The following is a 19,976-nucleotide window of genomic DNA, read 5'->3' on the forward strand; positions in this document are numbered from 1 at the left end:
ATTATTGCCCATAAAAGTAGCTTACAAGTTAACTTGAATCTATACTTTTTCCCAAACTCGCAACAGAGCATGTCTTAAAATATATACCTTAAACACTTTATTCACCTTCTTATCACACAATAGATATACATACCAACCAAATAACAAATCATGACCTTCAAAATTTCAGTAAGCACTACTACAATTCTTCCCAATTAAGTTTTCATAATTATTTTAAAATTAAAACAACATAAAATATTATAAAACATAATTATTTTATATAACTCTACATTTGAGGGTGAAAAATATATCCCCAAATATTTAACCCTTTTAACAATTTCAATTCCCATTTACTCTTCTAAAACCGCCTTTTATGATCCTTATTACATTATTATCTCCTTCAGTTCTACAACTAAATCTTCAAGCTCGTTTCATTCGTCTAAAAGCAGCACACCTCCTCCAATTTCTGGCCTCCTCCAATGATACTGAAATTTGATCCACTCCTGTAACTTTCTCATCTGTCTGCATTGTTCCTTCAGCACCTTGTAAATTCTCTCTGTGTCGTTGAGACTCTCCCTCACCTTTCTTCTTTGTAGATCCCAAAAGTGGTATGGGGGCTGCTTTTAAAACATTACTATAAAAATCACGTGCCTGAATCACCGTAGTAAGACGATGCCTCATACCTTCATAGGTCACCACCATACCCACTGGTATCTCCCATCTGAACTTGATATCACGTCGTCTTAATTCTTGTGCCAAAAAAGCAAATTCCTTCCTTCTACTTAAAATTCTTGGAGGGATCTCTTTTAAAATCAAGACTTCTTGCTCAGCAATTGCAAATTCAGTATTGTAGGAGGCTTGAATAACCTCATTTCTAATTGCTCTCTTTGTAAAATAAACCACCACATCTCTGGGTAATTTCCTTTGTCTTGCAATCCACGAATTAACACGGAAATTTTTATCTATATCTTCCATTATTTCATCTGCTGATCGCCCCAGCACCCCTTCCAGAGCCTCAGAAACTATTTTCTTCAAATTTTCTTTAGGATCTTCTTTTAAGCCTCTGATTCTCACGGCAAACTCCATCTGATGATACTGTACCAAGGTCAAATCACAATCAATTTTCTCCACCACATTTTTGGTTTCTGTCATTTTTACTTCTAATCTAGTATTATTTTGACTGAGATCTTCCACTCTTTCGTCCAAACGCTCAATACATATAGCCATGCCTTGAAATGCAGATAAGATGTCTGCCCTTATTTCTGTTAGTTTCTCTGTGATCTTTTCATCCATAACCTCAGCTAGTTTTTCTGTTAACTTCTCATCCAGCTTTTCATCCATTATCTCAACTAATTGTTGCAATTGCTTTTCCATAATCTCTTGCATCACATTCTGCAAATCTTTAACTGTAAGGGCTGGTGCAGGTACGGGTTCAGGGGGCAATAAAGCTTGCAACGAAGACTGCTGCACCGGAGAAGCCCCGGCACTTCTAGAAACTTTAAAAGATGTAGCCGCCATTTTCACCCACTATTGTCTGCTACGCACTTTCACTTTCAAGCTCAGCAAAATCCATTGAGTTAAAGATCAAAAGTCCACTTTCACCTGAATCTCCTGTATCGCTCTGCCTGCATCCTCCAAAGTTCTTTCTTGCTAGCAGGGATGGTTGCGGACGCCCTGTTCTGCTCCAAAAAGCCTGGAGCAGAAGCGCCTCACAGTCCGGAGCATACCCAGGCTTCGGGGGGGCTCAATCCTTCAGCCGCCAAAACTTTAAGTTCTAGTGGCCCCGGAGAGCTCTACCCCTACCTGGGCGCTTACCCCCTCCTCTTCTCCCGAGGAGGGGGCTTCTGAGCCGCCGAAACAGCTGATCGGCGCTGTTTTCGGCGGCTCTACGGAGCCGTGGGGCTGACAGCCTAAGAATGGCTGCCTCCGGCGACGCCTTGCCATCCGGAAGTCCAATATCTTTGTAACTTTATATCTATGAAGAAATATTGCATACCTCCCACCCCATGTGCCTCTACCTTTGTCTGCTGCCAATGCTATCGCTGTGCCTGCTGCTTGGAAGGCCAGCCTGGTGGTCACAGCGAGTTGCGCAGCCCCAGAGTGTGCTGGCTGAGGGGTTGGCATGCTGTGGCTGCTTCCAGGAGTCAAGCTATTCTCCAAAGCACCTGAAAGCAGGACAAGAAGCAACAGATGGAAACTAACCAAAGAGAGAAGCAACCTAAACTAAGGAGAAATTTCCTGACAGTTAGAACAATTAATCAGTGGAACAACCTGCCTCCAGAAGTTGTGAATGCTCCAACACTGGAAGTTTTTAAAAAGAGACTGGACAGCCATGTGTCTGAAATAATATAGGGTTTCCTGCCTGAGCAGGGGGTTGGACTAGATGACCTCCAAGGTAACTTCCAACTCTATTATTATTATTATTATTATTATTATTATTATTATTATTATTATTATTATTATTATTATTATTATTATTATTATTATTATTATTATTATTATTATTATTTTGTCAAGTAGATGATCCCAATAAAAACTATTAATATAATATAATGAAGATACAAAAAAACCTTGCCTGTTCCTTTCTTTTTTCCCCTTAAGGTATCCTTACATACTTCTTGTTAAACTCTATATTCCCAAATGCACAAAACCATTGTCTTCATTACCCTTTTATTTTGTCAAGTAGATGATCCCAATAAAAACTATTAATATAATATAATGAAGATACAAAAAAACCTTGCCTGTTCCTTTCTTTTTTCCCCTTAAGGTATCCTTACATACTTCTTATTAAACTCTATATTCCCAAATGCACAAAACCATTGTCCTCATTACCCTTTTATTCAACTGCATCAAATAATGCAGTGACATGTTAGAATAAGCATTACAGCCATGGATTCCTCTTTGAGTGAGTAAAAATGTGCTCTGATTGTCCCAGTTTTCATCAGGCTCAAGCTGCCCCAGTTAAAGTACAATCTAGAAGCCAGAAACAATTGTTGGAGAATCATGTGAGGCAGAATGAAGGAGCCAACTAATTTAATAATTAGTTTATGATTAATCATGAGCTATTGAAAAGATTTTTCCCTTTTAAAGTTGGTCCTTTTAGCTGTTATCCTATAATTAACCCATTCACTCTGATGAACAAAATATAATTGTTATATGCCTGATTTTTTGTTTTATGTAGTATCAAAATTTCTCTATTAGGAATGAAAAAAGGAAATTGAAAGTTTTTAATAACATTATCAAGTATGCATAGATTGGCTAAAAGTGGAAACCCTGCAATCCTTCAAATATTATAACTAATAGTTAGATTATATATTACAGTTTCTTAAAGTGTTGTCTGAGATCTCCCAGGGATCACAATTTCACTCATCTTGTTATTTTAATTTGTTAAAAAATACAATTTTTCATGAAAAAATTTTTATTAGTTAATATTTTATTAGGTTTCATACTGTGATTTTTATGTTTCAATAAATAAATACTTTACAATTGCATCAACTTTAGAAGAGGAAAAAAATTAGTAAGTACAAACAAGTGTGGTTTAGTAATACCCTGTAAAATTGGGAAGGGGTTCTGAGTGCAAATAGATCTAGAGCAGAGTTCTCCAAACTTGCCAACTTTAATTTTTTAATCAGTGGTCAGGATCAGAGGTTTTTTTTATTTGAAATTTCTTTGCTTTCATTGATATTATTGACATTATATAGGCAGATTAAATTTGTGCAAAACGTTTCTATTAAAAACTTAATATATTGAATGTAGTTCAATTCTGTTGAATATGCCTTGGGTTAATGTATAAACTGTTTCCTAGCAGATTTTTAAGTAATTGTTTAGGAATGAAAAACAAGTTGGATTTTTAACTGGAAAGCCGGTATTTCCCATTTAGAGAGTTGATGTTTTGGGATTAATTCTATCAATATAAGATGCTTTCAGGCTTTTTTGTGACTGTTCTGATTGTAATTGAACAATGTCATTATTTATGCCTGAATTGAGTCTCTGCAACTCCTCATATTCAAAATGGATAAATTGCAATATATTTCTTGATTTTCTTTTAAACTGTGATTCGCCAGTTAATGCAAAAATATAATCTTTTTCAGTTAAATAATTCTAAATCTATTGATGTATTGTTTGATTACTAAAACTGACATGAACTGCTAGATTTTCCAGAAAAATATCTATTCTTAATCATTGCCCACTTTTTAAGGAATCAAGTGGGAAAAGTGGGGAGTAATTTGTTGCCATCATTGTCAGCAGTTTTGTGATCTATTTCTGGTTACCTAGGGAACTACTGGAATATCCTATCTTCTTTTCATCCTTGCTTCAGAAGGCTTAAGCACACGTCTTGCATTGACACTGGATATTTACGTCTTTCTGTTGTACATACAATTTCATGCATATAAATCATTTCTATTCTGCTGCCCTTTTTGTGATTGATATCAGTTGAGGGGAAAACAAAGCCTTAATTTTCATACACTATACTGTAACTTCTTAGTTCCTCCACTTATTCATTTGTATTTGCAGGGAATTTTCATGGCCTAAGGCTATAAACAATGATATTTACCAACAAACCAAACCAACCCCACTCTACCCTGCCCCTCCAAAATAAACTAGGGGATGGGAAAGCAAATCACTTAGTTTGCTTTCAGAATTTGAAGATACCATTTTCATATAAATTGCTGTGAGATGTATTGCTTGATTATTTCTCAAAGGCAAGGAGAAAATATTTCACTTCATTTTTCTAGGTATGAATTATGTAATTTAGGCCAACGTTTTTCAAACATTACAATAATGCAATGTTGATCAGTAAAACAAGAAATATCCCAGAGTGATCCAGCTTGACTGAATAATGGAAGAGAATTTTCACATATGTCGGTGTCTGTATTGTGATGAAATTATAAAAGACTTTGCTTGAGTTTTTAGGTCCTTGGTTGCTTAAAAAACCCATTTGATGTCTGCATATTTTCATGTCTATATTAGTATCTATGTGTTTTGCTTAAGAGGCAAATTTCTGGTATCAGATCTCAGTGGCTAGTTTCAGTGGTATTAAGATTGTATATTGCAGTATACCCGAAGAAACATTGCAGTGTTACAGATGCTTAATGATGGGTTTCAGCAGCCTACAAGCTCCAGAATTATATGACATCAGCATAGAGTTAAGTTTCATAGGGGCAATTTACAACAGCTTTGACGTAGGATGTGGTAATTTAAACTTATGCTTGAAAACTAGAAGTTGCTGCAAAACTGCGAAACACAAAAATTTATATTTAAAAGGACTGAAGCTATATCCTTTCATTTTGGTTTTCAAACAAAAATCAAAGTATCTTTTCTCCCTGTCTTTTCTTTCAAAGGAGAGACTATATCTCTCTTCACTTATAATCTTATGGATAGATAATGAAATATTGGGATGCATTAACGTGCTGGTTTCAGATATATTTGTAATTTCAGAGTAAATCAAACTAGTACACATATTTTCATGCTAATCTATATCTTTCTAGCACTGACAGAAAAAGGAGCTGTTTCACTGTCATGTGTCAGATATAGCCTTTCTACAGAAAATCATCACTTGATTGTCAGAGAAAAAGCTGAAACTTGGTCCTCTTCAGCTATGCAGCCAGTTTAACATGTCTTGGATGGATGGGAGGCAGAATACAATTTCACAAAGTGCACATGCCCAAAGTACACTCTTCCCTTTTTTTTTCTCCAAAGCATGATTTTATCATAAGCTTGCCTGCATATTTAGGTTACTGTCTACCATAGCACAGCACAAATTCAACTTTAGCTTTGGAATTATTGTAATTTTATGGTGAAGAATAAGGGAAATATGAATCAAATGCAGTGGGATATCTAGGTAGAAAATGCCATATGTGAATCTAGGCGGAACAGTTCATTTTTATTCTGCCTTAGATTGCAACCCATCAGTTTGTTAGTTGTAAGAGCCAGTTGTTCACAAGCAACTTAATGTTGACATTGAATCATGCCAATTATATTTCTTGTTGGTTTGAAACATTTCACTACTTATCCAAGTAATTTCTTTGGTTTGAGCAAGTTGATTAGGGGAACCCCACATATGTCCTCCAGGGGTGGTTTAATTTCTCACCTAACCTGAATAGGCTCCTTAAGTGAGTAGGCAGAGTTGTTGGGATGTAAATGTTCTGACTCCTAAATCCATTACCATAGGGTTTAATTGCATTAGACTGCATACTCTACATTTCTCTTCTTATGTTTTTGGTTCATGTGGGGGGGAAGCAGTGGTTATTCTTCATTTTCTGGAGATTAGCCGAAGCTCAGACATGTCATTTTTCTGTGATGTCTCCAACAACCTGCCAAAAAAAGCTGAAGATGGAGATACGATATGTCAAATTATATCAGTATTTAACATTGGGATTTTCTTTTTTTAGAATCGTAATGAAATTAAAAATGGGGCAATACTTCGATTAACAACATCACCGGTAAGTTGCTGATACATTTGCATATATCTAATTTCCCTATCTCTTATGCTGTTATCATGATTATTATAACATAGTCCATATGATATGCTATACTATTAATTTGTGAGGATAGGTGACATTAATTTATATAGTTGAATGGAAAAATTAAGGATCAAATTGTATATGAATATGGCAGCCACAGAAGTTCAGATGCCACTTGATTAAGTAATTTTTAATCCCTACTTTGAAAGAAATAATAACTATCAATTATTTCCTGTAACCAGCCAAAATTCTTTCTGTTTCTATGCTTGGATTCCCCCTCCCCTCACTCATCCATGCACAATGATTCTAACTCAGAAATTATTTGCATGTTTGAGATTTCCCCAAAGATTTGTAATAACTGCGAAGAGTATTTTAAAAAGTGTTTTCTTTCATATAAGTACATTTTGATTGAATTTTAGGTAAGTTTTGTATCATTGCCTTGCTGAGATAGGCAGTGTCTTTTAGCTTCAATTTCTTCATTGCTTTTGAGACATTAACTTCTAGTTGAATCTTATCTTCCTTCTACCTGGACAGTATTTGTTGTGTCAAAAAAGATTTTTGCAATGTTTTTATAGCCTTTGTTCTGGCCCCCAGGATTAAAATGCTTTGTAACTCCAGAATTCCAGACAGTTCAACTCAACAAAAATAATTGTGCAACAGATATTTTTATTGTCCAGGAACTTTAAGCAAAGACTTACATTTTGCAGTAAAGACATCTGGTTGTAGAAGCACATATATGCCCATATCTGTTCATTTCCATAGGTAAAAAGGGATAATTCTCCATCTCAGCTATGCATGGTTACAGCTGCTAGTTGATGTGTGCAGCATGGTTGATTAGACAAAGACTTTACCAGCTGACACGTAACCAGGATGTCCTGCAATAAACTTTTTAACTCCTCCCAGTCTAGATAAGCTATAGGACTAACTACACTAGATTACATTTCCCAGAATCCATCTCTTAAGGAAACGGCGTTTAACCCTTTCAATGCTAAACGTTTTTACATACAGTTCACTCAATGATACAACATTAACCCTGTAAATGCTAAATACTCTAACACAGTTCTTAACTCCTAAGCTCGCTACAATCTGGTCCAACACACTCCCCACTTGGAAATATAAATTTCCAATATTAATTAACTAGAATAAGCAAAAAACATAGCACCAAACAATGCAATTTTCACTACTAACTGACTGTTAACTAGACTAGGCGAAAACATGGCATCAAGCACACATAATTATAAGGTAATTACAAAACATGCATAACTATAAGGTAAATACAAAACATGCATAACTGTAACTGAGATAAACAAGGCATTACATCAAACAATGCAATCATGAGGTAGATACAATATGCATAGTTCAAAGTTCAATCCTCAAGTTCTGTCTTCTTCAGCAACAGGACCAGGTCAGAGATCGCTCTGGTGTAAAGCCTTTTAATGAGAATCTGCAAGTTGCGACCTGACTTTTGTGGCTTCACGATCTGGATTCAACTTGACGAACTAGTCTATCAGAGCTGGGTAGGACCTGTGCACAAGTCCCATGGGCGAAGAGTTCCAATGGGCGTCCTAGTCTCTCAACAAGACAAGGTCTCCTTCTTCTAGGTTGGGCTCTTTGGTCTTCCATTTGCGGCCATCTTGAAGGGTAGACAAATATTCTTGCTTCCAACGCTTCCAGAAGGTGTTGGCAAGTAGTTGAACTTGTCTCCATTGCTGTTTATACATGTCTTTGGGAACAAAGTTCCCTGATGGTGCTGGCCAATCGCCTGTCTTCTGGGTTAGCAAGGAGGCTGGGGCAAGAATGGTTGGATTTTCAGGATCCAAGGAAATTGGAACCAAAGGATTTTCAGGATGAGAAGAAACTGGAACCAAAGGATTCTCAGGATGAGAACAAACTGGAACCAAAGGATTTTCAGGATCAGAAGAAACTAGAACCAAAGGATTTCCAGGATCAGAAGTAGCTGGAATCAAAGGTTGAGTGTTGATGATGGCTGCTACTTCTGCCATGAGGGTAGTGAGGACCTCATGCATCAGTGTGGGCAATGTTGTCAACATAGAGTCCAGAATTTTGTGGGCAATGCCAATCATGTGCTCCCACGCTCCTCCCATGTGAGATGCATGGGGAGGATCGAATGTCCGAACACAATTTTGGGCCTTTAGGAACTTGTCAATTACTGGGTCATGGCAAATGCCTTCAATAGTTTGCAAGGCCTTGCAGGCTCCTACAAAGTTAGTTCCTTGGATGCTAAGACAAGTGAACAGGATGATCACTGCTATGCCAAATATGCGGGGTCTCCGTCTGGAGGAGCATTTAAAGTGGGCTGGTTCTAGGAAATGGCTAGCAGATGGTTTCTCTGTTTTCTTGCCCATTGTCGACAAGCAATGGATGTTTGTTTTCTCATCCTGTCTGAGAAATTTGTTGGGTGCCTGAGGTTGAACGTTGGCATCTTGACCTAGATCTAGAAGCACATAGTATTCTGGTCTCTGTGACATCAGGCTGTCTGGATGAGCCGATAACTCAGGACCCTTTAGCCAGATCGATTCTGCCAACTGTGATGTAAGAATGGACTGCTTAGCTTGGTCCGCAGGGTTCTGATCTATTGGCACATGTTGCCATTGCTCAGGGACTGAAGATCTTTTAATCCTTTCTACCCTATTGTTTACATAGAAGTAGAAGTGTCTGCTTTGGTTGTAGATGCAGCACAGCACCACCTCACTGTTTGTGTAGAAGGTGGTGGATTGCAGTTCATGGTCTATTGTTTTCGATGTCAGTTTTATGGCCAGTACGGTACCGCAGAGTTCCAACCTTGGTGCGGTATGAGATTGTTATGGTGCTAGTTTCACCTTTCCCATAACGAAACCTACGTAGCTCTCCCCACTGTAGATTCTGATGTGTCCTGCAGCTGCTATTGCTTTTGTCGAAGCATCTGAGAACACATGCAGCTTTTTCTTTGTTGTGGCAGCAAGTGAGATGGGAACATGCGTGCTCTGTACGTGGGCGCTTTGGAAGGAACTTACGGATCCACACCACATCTCCCAGTCTTGCTTCTGTTCTGGTGGAAATGGCTTGTTCCAGTCTGTGATGTCTTGGGACAGTGCACGCAGAAGAAGCCTCCCTTCTTCTGTTGACAGTACTCTTCTTCTTGTGAAGGCAGTGTTCTTTGCCAGAGTTCTAAAAGTGAAGATGTCCTTCTTCAAGTCCCAACACAAACCGAGACTGAGTTGGAAGCGAGGATTGTCTGTGCCAAAGTTGAGGTCCTGTAGACCTTTAGCGTGGTCTTCAGGATTGAAGGCTGCCAACACTTTTTTGCTGTTGGATGCAGTTTTGTGCAGTCTAAGGTTAGCTGCCACTAACATCTTTCATGTCCTTTTTAGTAGGTCTATAGCCTCTGCTGGAGTGGGTACAGATTTTAAGCCGTCATTGACATAGAAATCCTGTTCTGTGAAGCATCTGGCATCTGCACCATGTTCGGCTTCACCTATACAGGCGGTGCATTGCAGGCCGTAGTTAGCGATTGCGGGGGAAGAGCCATTTCCAAAGACATGCACTTACACTCTGTATTCTGTTATCTGCTGACTGTGTTGGTCATCGCTGAACCACAGGAAGCGCAGGTAATTGCGATGATCTTCCCTGATGTAGAACAAATAAAACATCTGCTGGATGTTAGCCATGACTGCCACAGCTTCCTTTCTGAAGCGGATGGGCACTCCAAGCAGACTGTTGATGAGGTCAGGCCCTGTGAGAAAGACTTTGTTCAAAGAGATGCCTTGGTACTGTGCACTGGCATCAAAGACTTATCTGCCCTGGCTTTTGTGGGTGGTACACTCTGAAGAATGGTAGGTACCAGCATTCTTCATCTTTCTGCAGTGGTGGGGCAGGTTCTGGGTGTCCGCTCTAGAACATCTTTTCCATGAACTCTACTAGATGAGCTTTCATTTTGGGCTTTTTGTTCATAACTCTCCTCAGACTGTTGCGGCAAGAGAGAGCTCGCTCATGATTGTTAGGCAGGCGCTGCCTGGCTATACAGAAAATAGTGGGGCTTTGATCTTTTTTGTCCCCTTTTTTCTAAGTGTGAGCAGTACTTTTCGTTGTTGTTCATGCACCTTTAACATTTGGTAAATGGGTAACAGCTCTATATGGTGATTAATTGAATGTGTATCTGACAACCAGGCTTCCTTAAGTAAATGGTCTCCTTTAAAGGTGTCCTCGGCGATGGCCTCTGCTCCAGTAAAGTCAAAAGAGTGGTTGTTGTTGGCCATATGTGTCCATATCTGTGAGTATTGCTCATGCCTTTTGACAGCCAACTTGTGCTCATGGACTCTAGTCTTGAGCCATTTGGCCATCTCTCCGATATAGTTACACTGGCAGTCCTTGCATTTTACTTTGTAAACCACCAATGACATTTCTTCCTCGGGTAGTGGCTCCTTCAGGCGCATCACCTTAGCACAAAGAGTCTGATTTGGCTGGTGTGCCACACTAATATTGTGTGGTGCCAGTATTCGTATGGTATCATTGTCCAGGTTGCGGCTGTCAGTCTATTTTGGGTTCTACGGGGTTCCTGGTGCTTAGTGTATCGCTGAATGAAGTTTACCAGGTAGCCATTGAGCCTACATATTTGATAGAGGTGGGCCCGTTCTTTATCTTTAGCTCTCCTCATATTGCAGTATCTACTCATTTAAATAACGTCCAGATGCAACCGATCTCATGCAATACTGGGTGATTACTTCTATAGTGTAGCATCCTATCCGTGTGGGTCATTTTTTGTTAAATAGTCGTGTGGAGAGTACCATTGGTTTGGCGACTGACCAATAAATCAAGGAAAGACAGAGTTCCATTGGCTTCCTCCTCTGCTGTGAATTGAATATCTGGAAATACCGAATTTAGTTCCTTCATGAAACTAGCCTTGTCTTGTCGTTTGACAATACTGAACATGTCATCGTCATATCTAGCCCAAAATTTGGGTCGATAGTCGGACATCACTCTAGATTCCTGTTGCCTCTGCGATGACTCCAGAAATGGGAGATCCCATTGGCGTGCCCTTCACCTGCTCATATATTATACCCTAGAATGTAAAGTGTGTTCTGAGGCACAGGCACAATAAATGGATGACATCCTCTGTATTAAGTGATTTCATGATTAAGTGATTTCATGATTCATCCTGCTGTAATCAGTCTTTTATTGTCAAAACAGCCAGATCTTGTGGAATGGAAGTAAACAATGATGTCACATCAAATGATATCATAACCTCATCATCCTCTATCCTTATCAGTTTCAATCTTTGTAGGAACTCTTGCAGCAAGTTTACCATGATCATACTCCCCTCCACCAGATATTGTATCCGTTTACTCAGCCATTTGTCCAGGCCAAATGTTGGTGTATCTCTGAATGCTACAATAGGTCTTAGCGGGATTCCCTCTTTATGTATCTTCGGTAGTCCGTAAAATATACTTTGGTCGCATGGTCCTCAAGTCGTCCTCACCGATCTTGCCCTGTCTTTTGACTCTATTATCTCATTGAGTTGGTTCTTTATTTTTGTTATCCAGTCTTTTGTGACTACTCCATATACATTCATGTTGAGTAGGGATTGGGCCTTACGGTTATATTCAGGCGTGTCCATGATGACAGTTGCACTGCCCTTGTCCACTGGCAAGACGATAATGGAGTTATTTCTCTGCAGTTCCTCCAGGGCCTCCCTCTCCGTTGCTGATAGGATGTGACGTTGTTTGTGGCCCATTAATAGTCCTGTGACCCATTGCCTAATAGAGTTTTTAACTTCATCACTGGTTGTCATGCGTTGAACTGCAGATTCTAAGGCCGCTACAAAATCAATGGACCGTGCATCCATCAGGTTGAGGCCTGTGCCTCGTTGTAGCAGTCTGTTTTGTTCACTGGTCAGGATTTTTGATGATATATTATGGACCAACCTGTTGGCATTATTATGACTGTCAGCTGTTCTCAGGATCTCCACCTTTTGTTGGAGTGCCTCAGCATTATGCTGATGCGCTCTTTGCGTAGCCTGGTGTATATGGCAGTTGAGGGTGTTGGTATGTCAACATGCTTCGGCAAAACTCTCAGCATCTCTGGATCTCTACTGTCCAGGTTCCAATGCGTCTATGGTGATCATTTATTAGGGCATGTATTGTCCGGCATTGGAACTGCTGAACTACCATCTGACCTTCTACTGAGTCCACCACTGGCCTTCTGCATATATGTTTGTTTCATGTGTGTGTGTGTGTATGTGTATGGGTGTGGGTGTCTGTATGTACATACAAACATACCAGAATAATGGAATAACAGAGTTGGAAGGGACCTTGGAAGTCTTCTAGACCAACACCCTGCTCAAGCAGGAAACCTTAGACCTTTTCAGGCAAATGGTTGTCCAATTTCTTCTTAAAAACTCTCAGTGTTGGAGCATTCACCACTTCTGGAGGCAGGTTGTTCCACTGATTAATTGTTCTAACTGTCAGGAAGTTTCTCCTTAGTTCTAGGTTTATTTTATTTATTTATTTTAATTCCATTTATATCCCGCCCTTCTCCGAAGACTCAGGGCGGCTTACAAGCTTAGCAGTAGCCTTCATTCTATGTATATGCCTGCTTATTAGGGCTTTCACACAACCCCCAAGCGGCATTATTACAAAGTCAGCTTAATTGCCCCCAACAATCTGGGTCCTCATTTTACCTACCTCGGAAGGATGGAAGGCTGAGTCAACCTTGAGCCTGGTGGGATGCGAACCTGCACTAATTGCAGGCAGCTGGTGTTACTCAAGGAGGCATTAGCCCACTGCTCCACCAAGGTTGCTTCTTGTCCTGCCTTCAGGAGCTTTGGAGAATAGCTTGACTCCATCTTCTTTGTGGCAGCCCCTGAGATATTTGAACACTGGTATCATGTCCTTTTCTTCCTTAAACTAGATGTACCCAATTTCAGAAACCATTCTTTATACATTTTAGCCTCCAGTCCCCTAATCATCTTTGTTGCTCTACTTTTCATACACACACACACACACACACACACACACAAACAAACAAACATACACACTGAAAGCTGCAAGAGCAATATTGAAATAAAGGAACCATGCTTATAATATGACCAAAGATTGGAGAATATCAGTGGCAAAATTTACAGTATATATGCTTAATGGAAGTTTAATTAATCAAGAACAGCTCGTATACAGTATATACTACATGTGATACAGCAGGTCAGATTTAAACATTTGAAAATTGTTTTTATGAAGGAAGTTATGAGATCAATGACAACATATAATAATAATAATAATAATAATAATAATAATAATAATAATAATAATAATAATAATAATAATAACAACAACAACAACAACAACAACAACAACAATAATAATGATAATGATGATGATGATGATGATGACGTTCGAAGGGACAAATGGCTGTCCAGTCTCTTCTTAAAAACTTCCAGTGTTGGAGCATTTACCACTTCTGGAGGCAGGTTGTTCCACTGGTTAATTGTTCTAACTGTCAGGAAGTTTCTCCTTAGTTCTAGGTTGCTTCTCTCCTTGATTAGTTTCCATCCATTGCTTCTTGTCCTGCCTTTGGATGCTTTGGAGAATAACTTGAATTCCTCCTCTTTGTGGCAGCCCCTGAGATATTAGAACACTTCTATCATGTCCCCCCTCGTCCTTGTCTTCATTAAACTAGACATACCCAATTCCAGCAGCTGTTCCTTATATGTTTTACTCTCCAGTCCCCTAATCATCTTTGTTGCTCTTCTCTGTACACTTTCTAGAGTCTCAACAACTTTTTTACAACATGGTGACCAAAACTGGATGCAGTATTCCAAGTGTGGCCTTACCAAGGCATTGTAAAGTGGTATTAATACTTCACGTGATCTTGATTCTATTCCTCTGTTAATGCAGCCTAGCACTGTGTTGGCTTTTTTGGCAGTTGCAGCACACTGCTGGCTCATATTTAATTGATTGTCCACTAGGACTCCGAGATCCCTGTCACAGTTACTACTATTGAGCAAGGTACCCCCTATACTAAGATATGCAGATGATACCACTCTAATGGCAGAAAGTGAAGAAGAACTAAAGAGCCTGTTGTTACGAGTGAAGAAGGAAAGTGAAAAAGTTGGGTTGAAAATAAACATTAAGAAAACCAAGATCATGGCATCCGGCCCTCTCAATTCCTGGCAAATAGACAGGGAAGAAATGGAGGTAGTGACAGATTTTATTTTCCTGGGCTCCAAGATCACTGCAGATGGGGACTGCAGCCAAGAAATTAAGACACTTGCTCCTGGGGAGGAAAGCCATGGCAAATCTAGACAGCACACTAAAAAGCAGAGACATCACCCTGCCAACAAAAGTGTGCATAGTCAAGGCTATGTCTTCCCAGTTGCAATGTATGGCTGTGAAAGTTGGACCATAAGAAAGGCTGAGCGCTAAAGAATTGAAGCCTTTGAACTATGGTGCTGGAGAAGACTCCTGTGAGTACCTTGGACTGCAAGGTGATCAAACCAGTCAGTCCTAGAGGAGATCAACCCTGACTGTTCTTTAGAAGGCCAGATCCTGAAGTTGAAACTCAAATACTTTGGCCACCTAATGAAAAGGAAGGACTCACTGGAGAAGAGCCTAATGCTGGGAAAGGTTGAGGGCACTAGAAGAAGGGGACGACAGAGAATGAGTGGCTGGATATAGTCACTGAAGCACTAAGTGTGAGCCTAAATGGACTCCAGAAGATGGTAGAGGATAGGAAGGCCTGGAGGAACGTTGTCCATGGGGTTGCAATGGGTCGGACATGACTTCGCAACTAACAACAACAACAACCCCCTATACTATACCTGTACATTTGGTTTTTCTTGCCTAAATGTAGGACCTTACTTTTTTCAACATTGAATTTCATTTTGTTAGATAGTGCCCAGTGTTCAAGTCTGTCCAGATCCTCCTGTATCTTAAGCCTGTCTTCTGGAGTGTTGGCTATTCCTGCCAGCTTGGTGTCGTCTGCAAATTTGATGAGTTCCCCATTTATCCCTTCGTCCAAATCATTGATGAAGATGTTGAAGAGCACTGGGCCTAGAATAGAGCCCTGGGGCACCCCATTACATCATCATCATCATCATCAGTTGGAAGGGACCTTAGAGGTCATCTAGCCCAAGCCCCTGCTAAGGCAGGAAACCCTATACCATTTCAGACAAATGGCTGTCCAGTCTCTTCTTAAAAACTTCCAGTGTACATACTTCCCTCCATGTAGATGCGGTTCCATTGAGGACCAAACGCTCAGTACGGCCGGTCAGCCAGCTATGAATCCATCTGGTGGTGATTCTTTCTAACCCATGTTTTTCTATCTTATCAATTAGAAGGTTGTGATCTACTTTATCAAATGATTTACTGAAGTCCAAGGAAATTATATCCACAGCATTCCTCTGATTCACTAATTTTGTCACTTGGTCAAAGAATGCAATAACATTTGTCTGGCATGATCTGTTTTTGACAAACATGGAGATGATACTAGCACTGATCCTTAATCTTTAACATAAACACCTAGGTTGTGATCAGAGGTTGAGAACTTAAAAGGTGAGAAGGAGATCTGCATTACTGGAAAGTTTTCCCATACTGTCTTTATATATCTTTAGCGATTTGTTTTATGTGTGTTCAGCTGTTACCATCCAATATAGACTTCTTTCCCTGTTGTAGTTCATTATTCTAAATAAAATATTTAAAAAGAATTGAGGAGGTGGGTTTTTTGGTTCTTTAGTCCTTATGGGATGAATGCTCTGGCATGATGTCTTTCCTCTTATTTTGGCAAGGAAGTTATAGTATAGCCATCATATGCTTTCCTCCAGTAATATTACAAGAAAATAACCCAGTGCAGTCCTGTGCATATCCTTCAGAGTTCAGTATATCTTTCTCCTAGGTAACTGGATATAGTTTTGCAGCTCAGAGAAATGTCATGGCTAATACAAATTGGTATTGATTGACATTACAAAATCAAGTGGCTCTCTGCATATTATCTACTCATGCTGAGACATCATCATCATCATCCTTCATTTAAATGTTTGGCTAAACTGGATAATTTTTGGTATGCATCGTTACACATGCAACCTGTTTATTGCTCTGTTGGTAAATTGGTATGATTACTTATGACATTAAGGTTCCCCCTCCCCCTTTCTGAACCCTCCGCAGGCACACTTGGTTTCCTAGGTTATAAGAAGTAATAGCTGAATTTTCCAATGTTGTTATTGTTTCTGTCTTAGCTATATGAATCATTTTTTTTCCTCCCATTTTTTTTATTCTGCATACCATGCTCAGATTAAATCCATAACTTTTAGTTGTAATTGCTTTTATTTTTATTGCAGCTGTTTGACGCTAGCTTTATTGTGCAGATATATGCACCTGTTGAAGATAGAGGCTTTTTATTTCATTTTTCCCCAAACAATCCTATCTACTTTTACATATTTACCAGTTCAAATTACTTTTAATAAGATTAATGTTTATATACTTTTTTCTTATTTAATCTTAATCAAACCACAGTATATTCTTAAAGCTTTTCTCAGGATCATATCAGTCAATTTGCCCTCCCTCCCACTTTTGTTTTTTCCTTTAGAGACTTGTCACACTACTTACAAGGGCAAACACTTGGAATCTGCCAGTGTTTGCAATGGATTACTTTATTTCTTTCATTTTCAGCATTTGTTTCTTGCTTTTCTGTAACATACTAAAGATAGCTTACAGCAAATTATTGTGATTGTAACCAGTAATAAAAAGTAGGTATTAATAAAAGCAATAGTCTTGAACATGAATAGAATGGAACTACTGGCATTAAACAATACAGAGTGCTAATCTGAAAAACTGAAAAATGAACATTTTTGGCTGCCCACTAAAAGTGCATAATAAAAGTTATAGAAGAATTTTGCTATGGAGACTTTGTTACTGCTTTATTGCTGTCCTATCCAACATATCATTCTGATGAGGTAGAGGAAATTGGAAGATCAGTGGCTTATCAGATAAGGCTTACTTATAACTATGCCCTCTCTTTTCCAACTAATTTTGAGTTGTTTAAACAATGCAAATAAAAACGATTTCATTTTGAAAGGGAATAAACTATATGCTGCAATGAATTGAACAATAAAAGATAAAAACAAAATAGGAAAAAAGAATATTAAAATAAAATTTAAATAATTAATAATCTAATTCAAATTGTGATTAGTATTTCACATTGTCAAAAATAAATATATACATATTTATTCCATTTATAAGGCATCTCATTTGGTGAAACAACTCTGAATGCTATCATAATAGTCAAAATAGTAATCAACAAGCAGAAACAAAAACAAATATATAATGGCCATCACAGACATCATACCATTTCCTGAAAAGGCACATCTAATATCCATCTCAAATGGGCAGAATCTTTAACCCATTTAGCCATTTTAACCAATAAATTAAAGCTATACCATATTGCCCTTGCCTCTCTGTCAATACAAAGTCATTCAAAGACCAAAAGTTGACAAATGTTGTTCAGTTACCTTTTAGAGTCTATACACATCCTTCCAGGAACATATAATCTGCTTTGTTGCAACAGTTTAGGTATGATATATCCAAGACATAAATAGAGAAATCCCATTTTTTGAGCATATTTTAACCACACATTAACATATTTCTAATTTCCTTCAAAGAGCTAGTTTACTACTGTATGGTAATTATATTTGACCAGTATGAAATTACCAGTGGAAATATTGTGCATAGGTTGACATTTCTTATGGAGCCTAATTAATCTGCAACATTTTTGTTTTTGAACAATACAGACTTTTGTTTTTTAATTATATGGAATGTACTTAACATTTTTTAGAATACAAGTTCATTTTCTTTTACAAAATAGGATATTTTTTAGATTACTTGTATATTACACAAGTTTATTTTTTATAAAATGTTTGATAATACTAAAGCTTTTTAGCCTTTATGAAAGCTTTCTCCAAGGTGCTCAAAGCTTATTTTATCACAGCACTAGAGATTATCATAGAATGAAAGTCAAGCCACATGTATATATTACGATTTTGGTTCATTTTGGTAAAGTATATTCCTTTTGTGATTTTTCAGAGGTTTTAAAGATACCATTACATATTAACAAAGAGTTATTAAACACCGTAATATTTTCAACTCAAGTTTTCCAGAGATTTGTGAATTTTAGGTTATTTATTTTATTTTTTATTTTAATCCCATTTATATCCTGCCCTTCTCAGGGCGGCTTACAATCTAAGCACAAATCAAATGTGCTTAGCAATAGCCTTCATTCTATGTATATGCCTGCTTATTAGGACTTTTGCCCCCCCCAGCGGCATTTTTACAAAGTCAGCTTATTGCCCCCAACAATCTGGGTCCTCATTTTACCTACCTCGGAAGGATGGAAGGCTGAGTCAACCTTGAACCTGGTGGGATGCGAACCTGCAATAATTGCAGGCAGCTGGTGTTACTTAAGGAGGCATTAGCCCACTGCTCCACCAAGGCTCTTATACAGGTAGCCCTCAATTTACAACAGTTTTTTTAGTAACCATTCAAGATTACAACACCACTGACAAATAGTGACCATTTTTCACACTAATAACCACTGCAACACCCCCTTGTCACATGATCGAAATTCAGATGCTTGGCAATTGATTCATATTTATGATGTTTGTAGTGTCCTGGGATCATGTGATCACCATTTCTGACTTTCTAATAAGCAAAGTCAATGGGGAAACTAGATTCACTCAACAACCTACTAACTTAACAACTGCAATGATTCATTTAACAAATGTGGCAATAAAGTTTATCAAACTTGCTTTTAAAGTTTATCAACCTTCTCATTCTCTCTCTCTCTCTCTCTCTCTCTCTCTCTCTCTCTCTCTCTCTCTTTCTCTCAACATAATTTCATCTTTCATGCCTTTCTGATTTCTGTTGGTCTGCCTCAGTGATCCATTCATTGCATTCCAGATATAATTTCCAACACTAAATTAAAATCCTATGTTTAGAACTTCTGAAAATATAGAAATGATTTGAATGGTTTATATGACTAGTGATAGAATGGAATATATCTTGTGAAAAAAAATGAAAAGTATTCAGCAAAATATATGGTAGTCTTGGGCAATCTGGCAGAATATAAACACTTCATTTAGAGGTAAAGCTGTTCTTAGAGAGCACCACTTCAGTTTATAGGAAGCAGAATTTTTTATGGTATCTGACACCCAAACATTCTCACAAACACCTCCCTGCCCTAAGAGAACTAAACAAGAACACAGATTCAGATATTGCCGCTTTCTCTCATCTGAAACTCCCACATACCCAATGGGGAAAAGTTCATTTATATTGTTTTTCACCTGTAGCCTGAAATGGGACAGTGCAACAAAAATGTATTTCATGGTAAATTATTTGTTTTTAATATCTTTCAGTATTCAATTATTCTGCAGTTGATAAATTATGTACTTTAATGCTGCAATAAAATTTACCGAATGATAACATCTTACCATAAATGTAATACTATGAACATAGCATAGTTTTGGATGCATTGTTTTTTTAATTCTCACTTTTT

General features: G+C 38.3%; 1 protein-coding gene across 4 annotated transcripts in view; it reads left to right on the forward strand.

Annotated features, from left to right (window-relative positions):
- The window catches only part of ELMO1 (engulfment and cell motility 1), a 336,399-nt gene that overhangs the window by 103,992 nt on the left and 212,431 nt on the right, over positions 1-19,976 (forward strand). For 3 of the 4 annotated variants that reach the window (XM_081343171.1, XM_081343172.1, XM_081343173.1), the window contains one exon: positions 6,372-6,422. The exons of the other annotated variant lie outside the window; for it this stretch is intronic. In XM_081343171.1, coding sequence (XP_081199297.1) covers positions 6,372-6,422 — 51 coding nt within the window. The remainder of the gene's footprint in view (positions 1-6,371; positions 6,423-19,976) is intronic. 4 annotated transcript variants of the gene reach the window in all.

This window comes from Vipera berus, assembly GCF_964194415.1.
Source record: "Vipera berus genome assembly, chromosome: Z".
In the NCBI taxonomy this organism is placed as follows: domain Eukaryota; kingdom Metazoa; phylum Chordata; class Lepidosauria; order Squamata; family Viperidae; genus Vipera; species Vipera berus.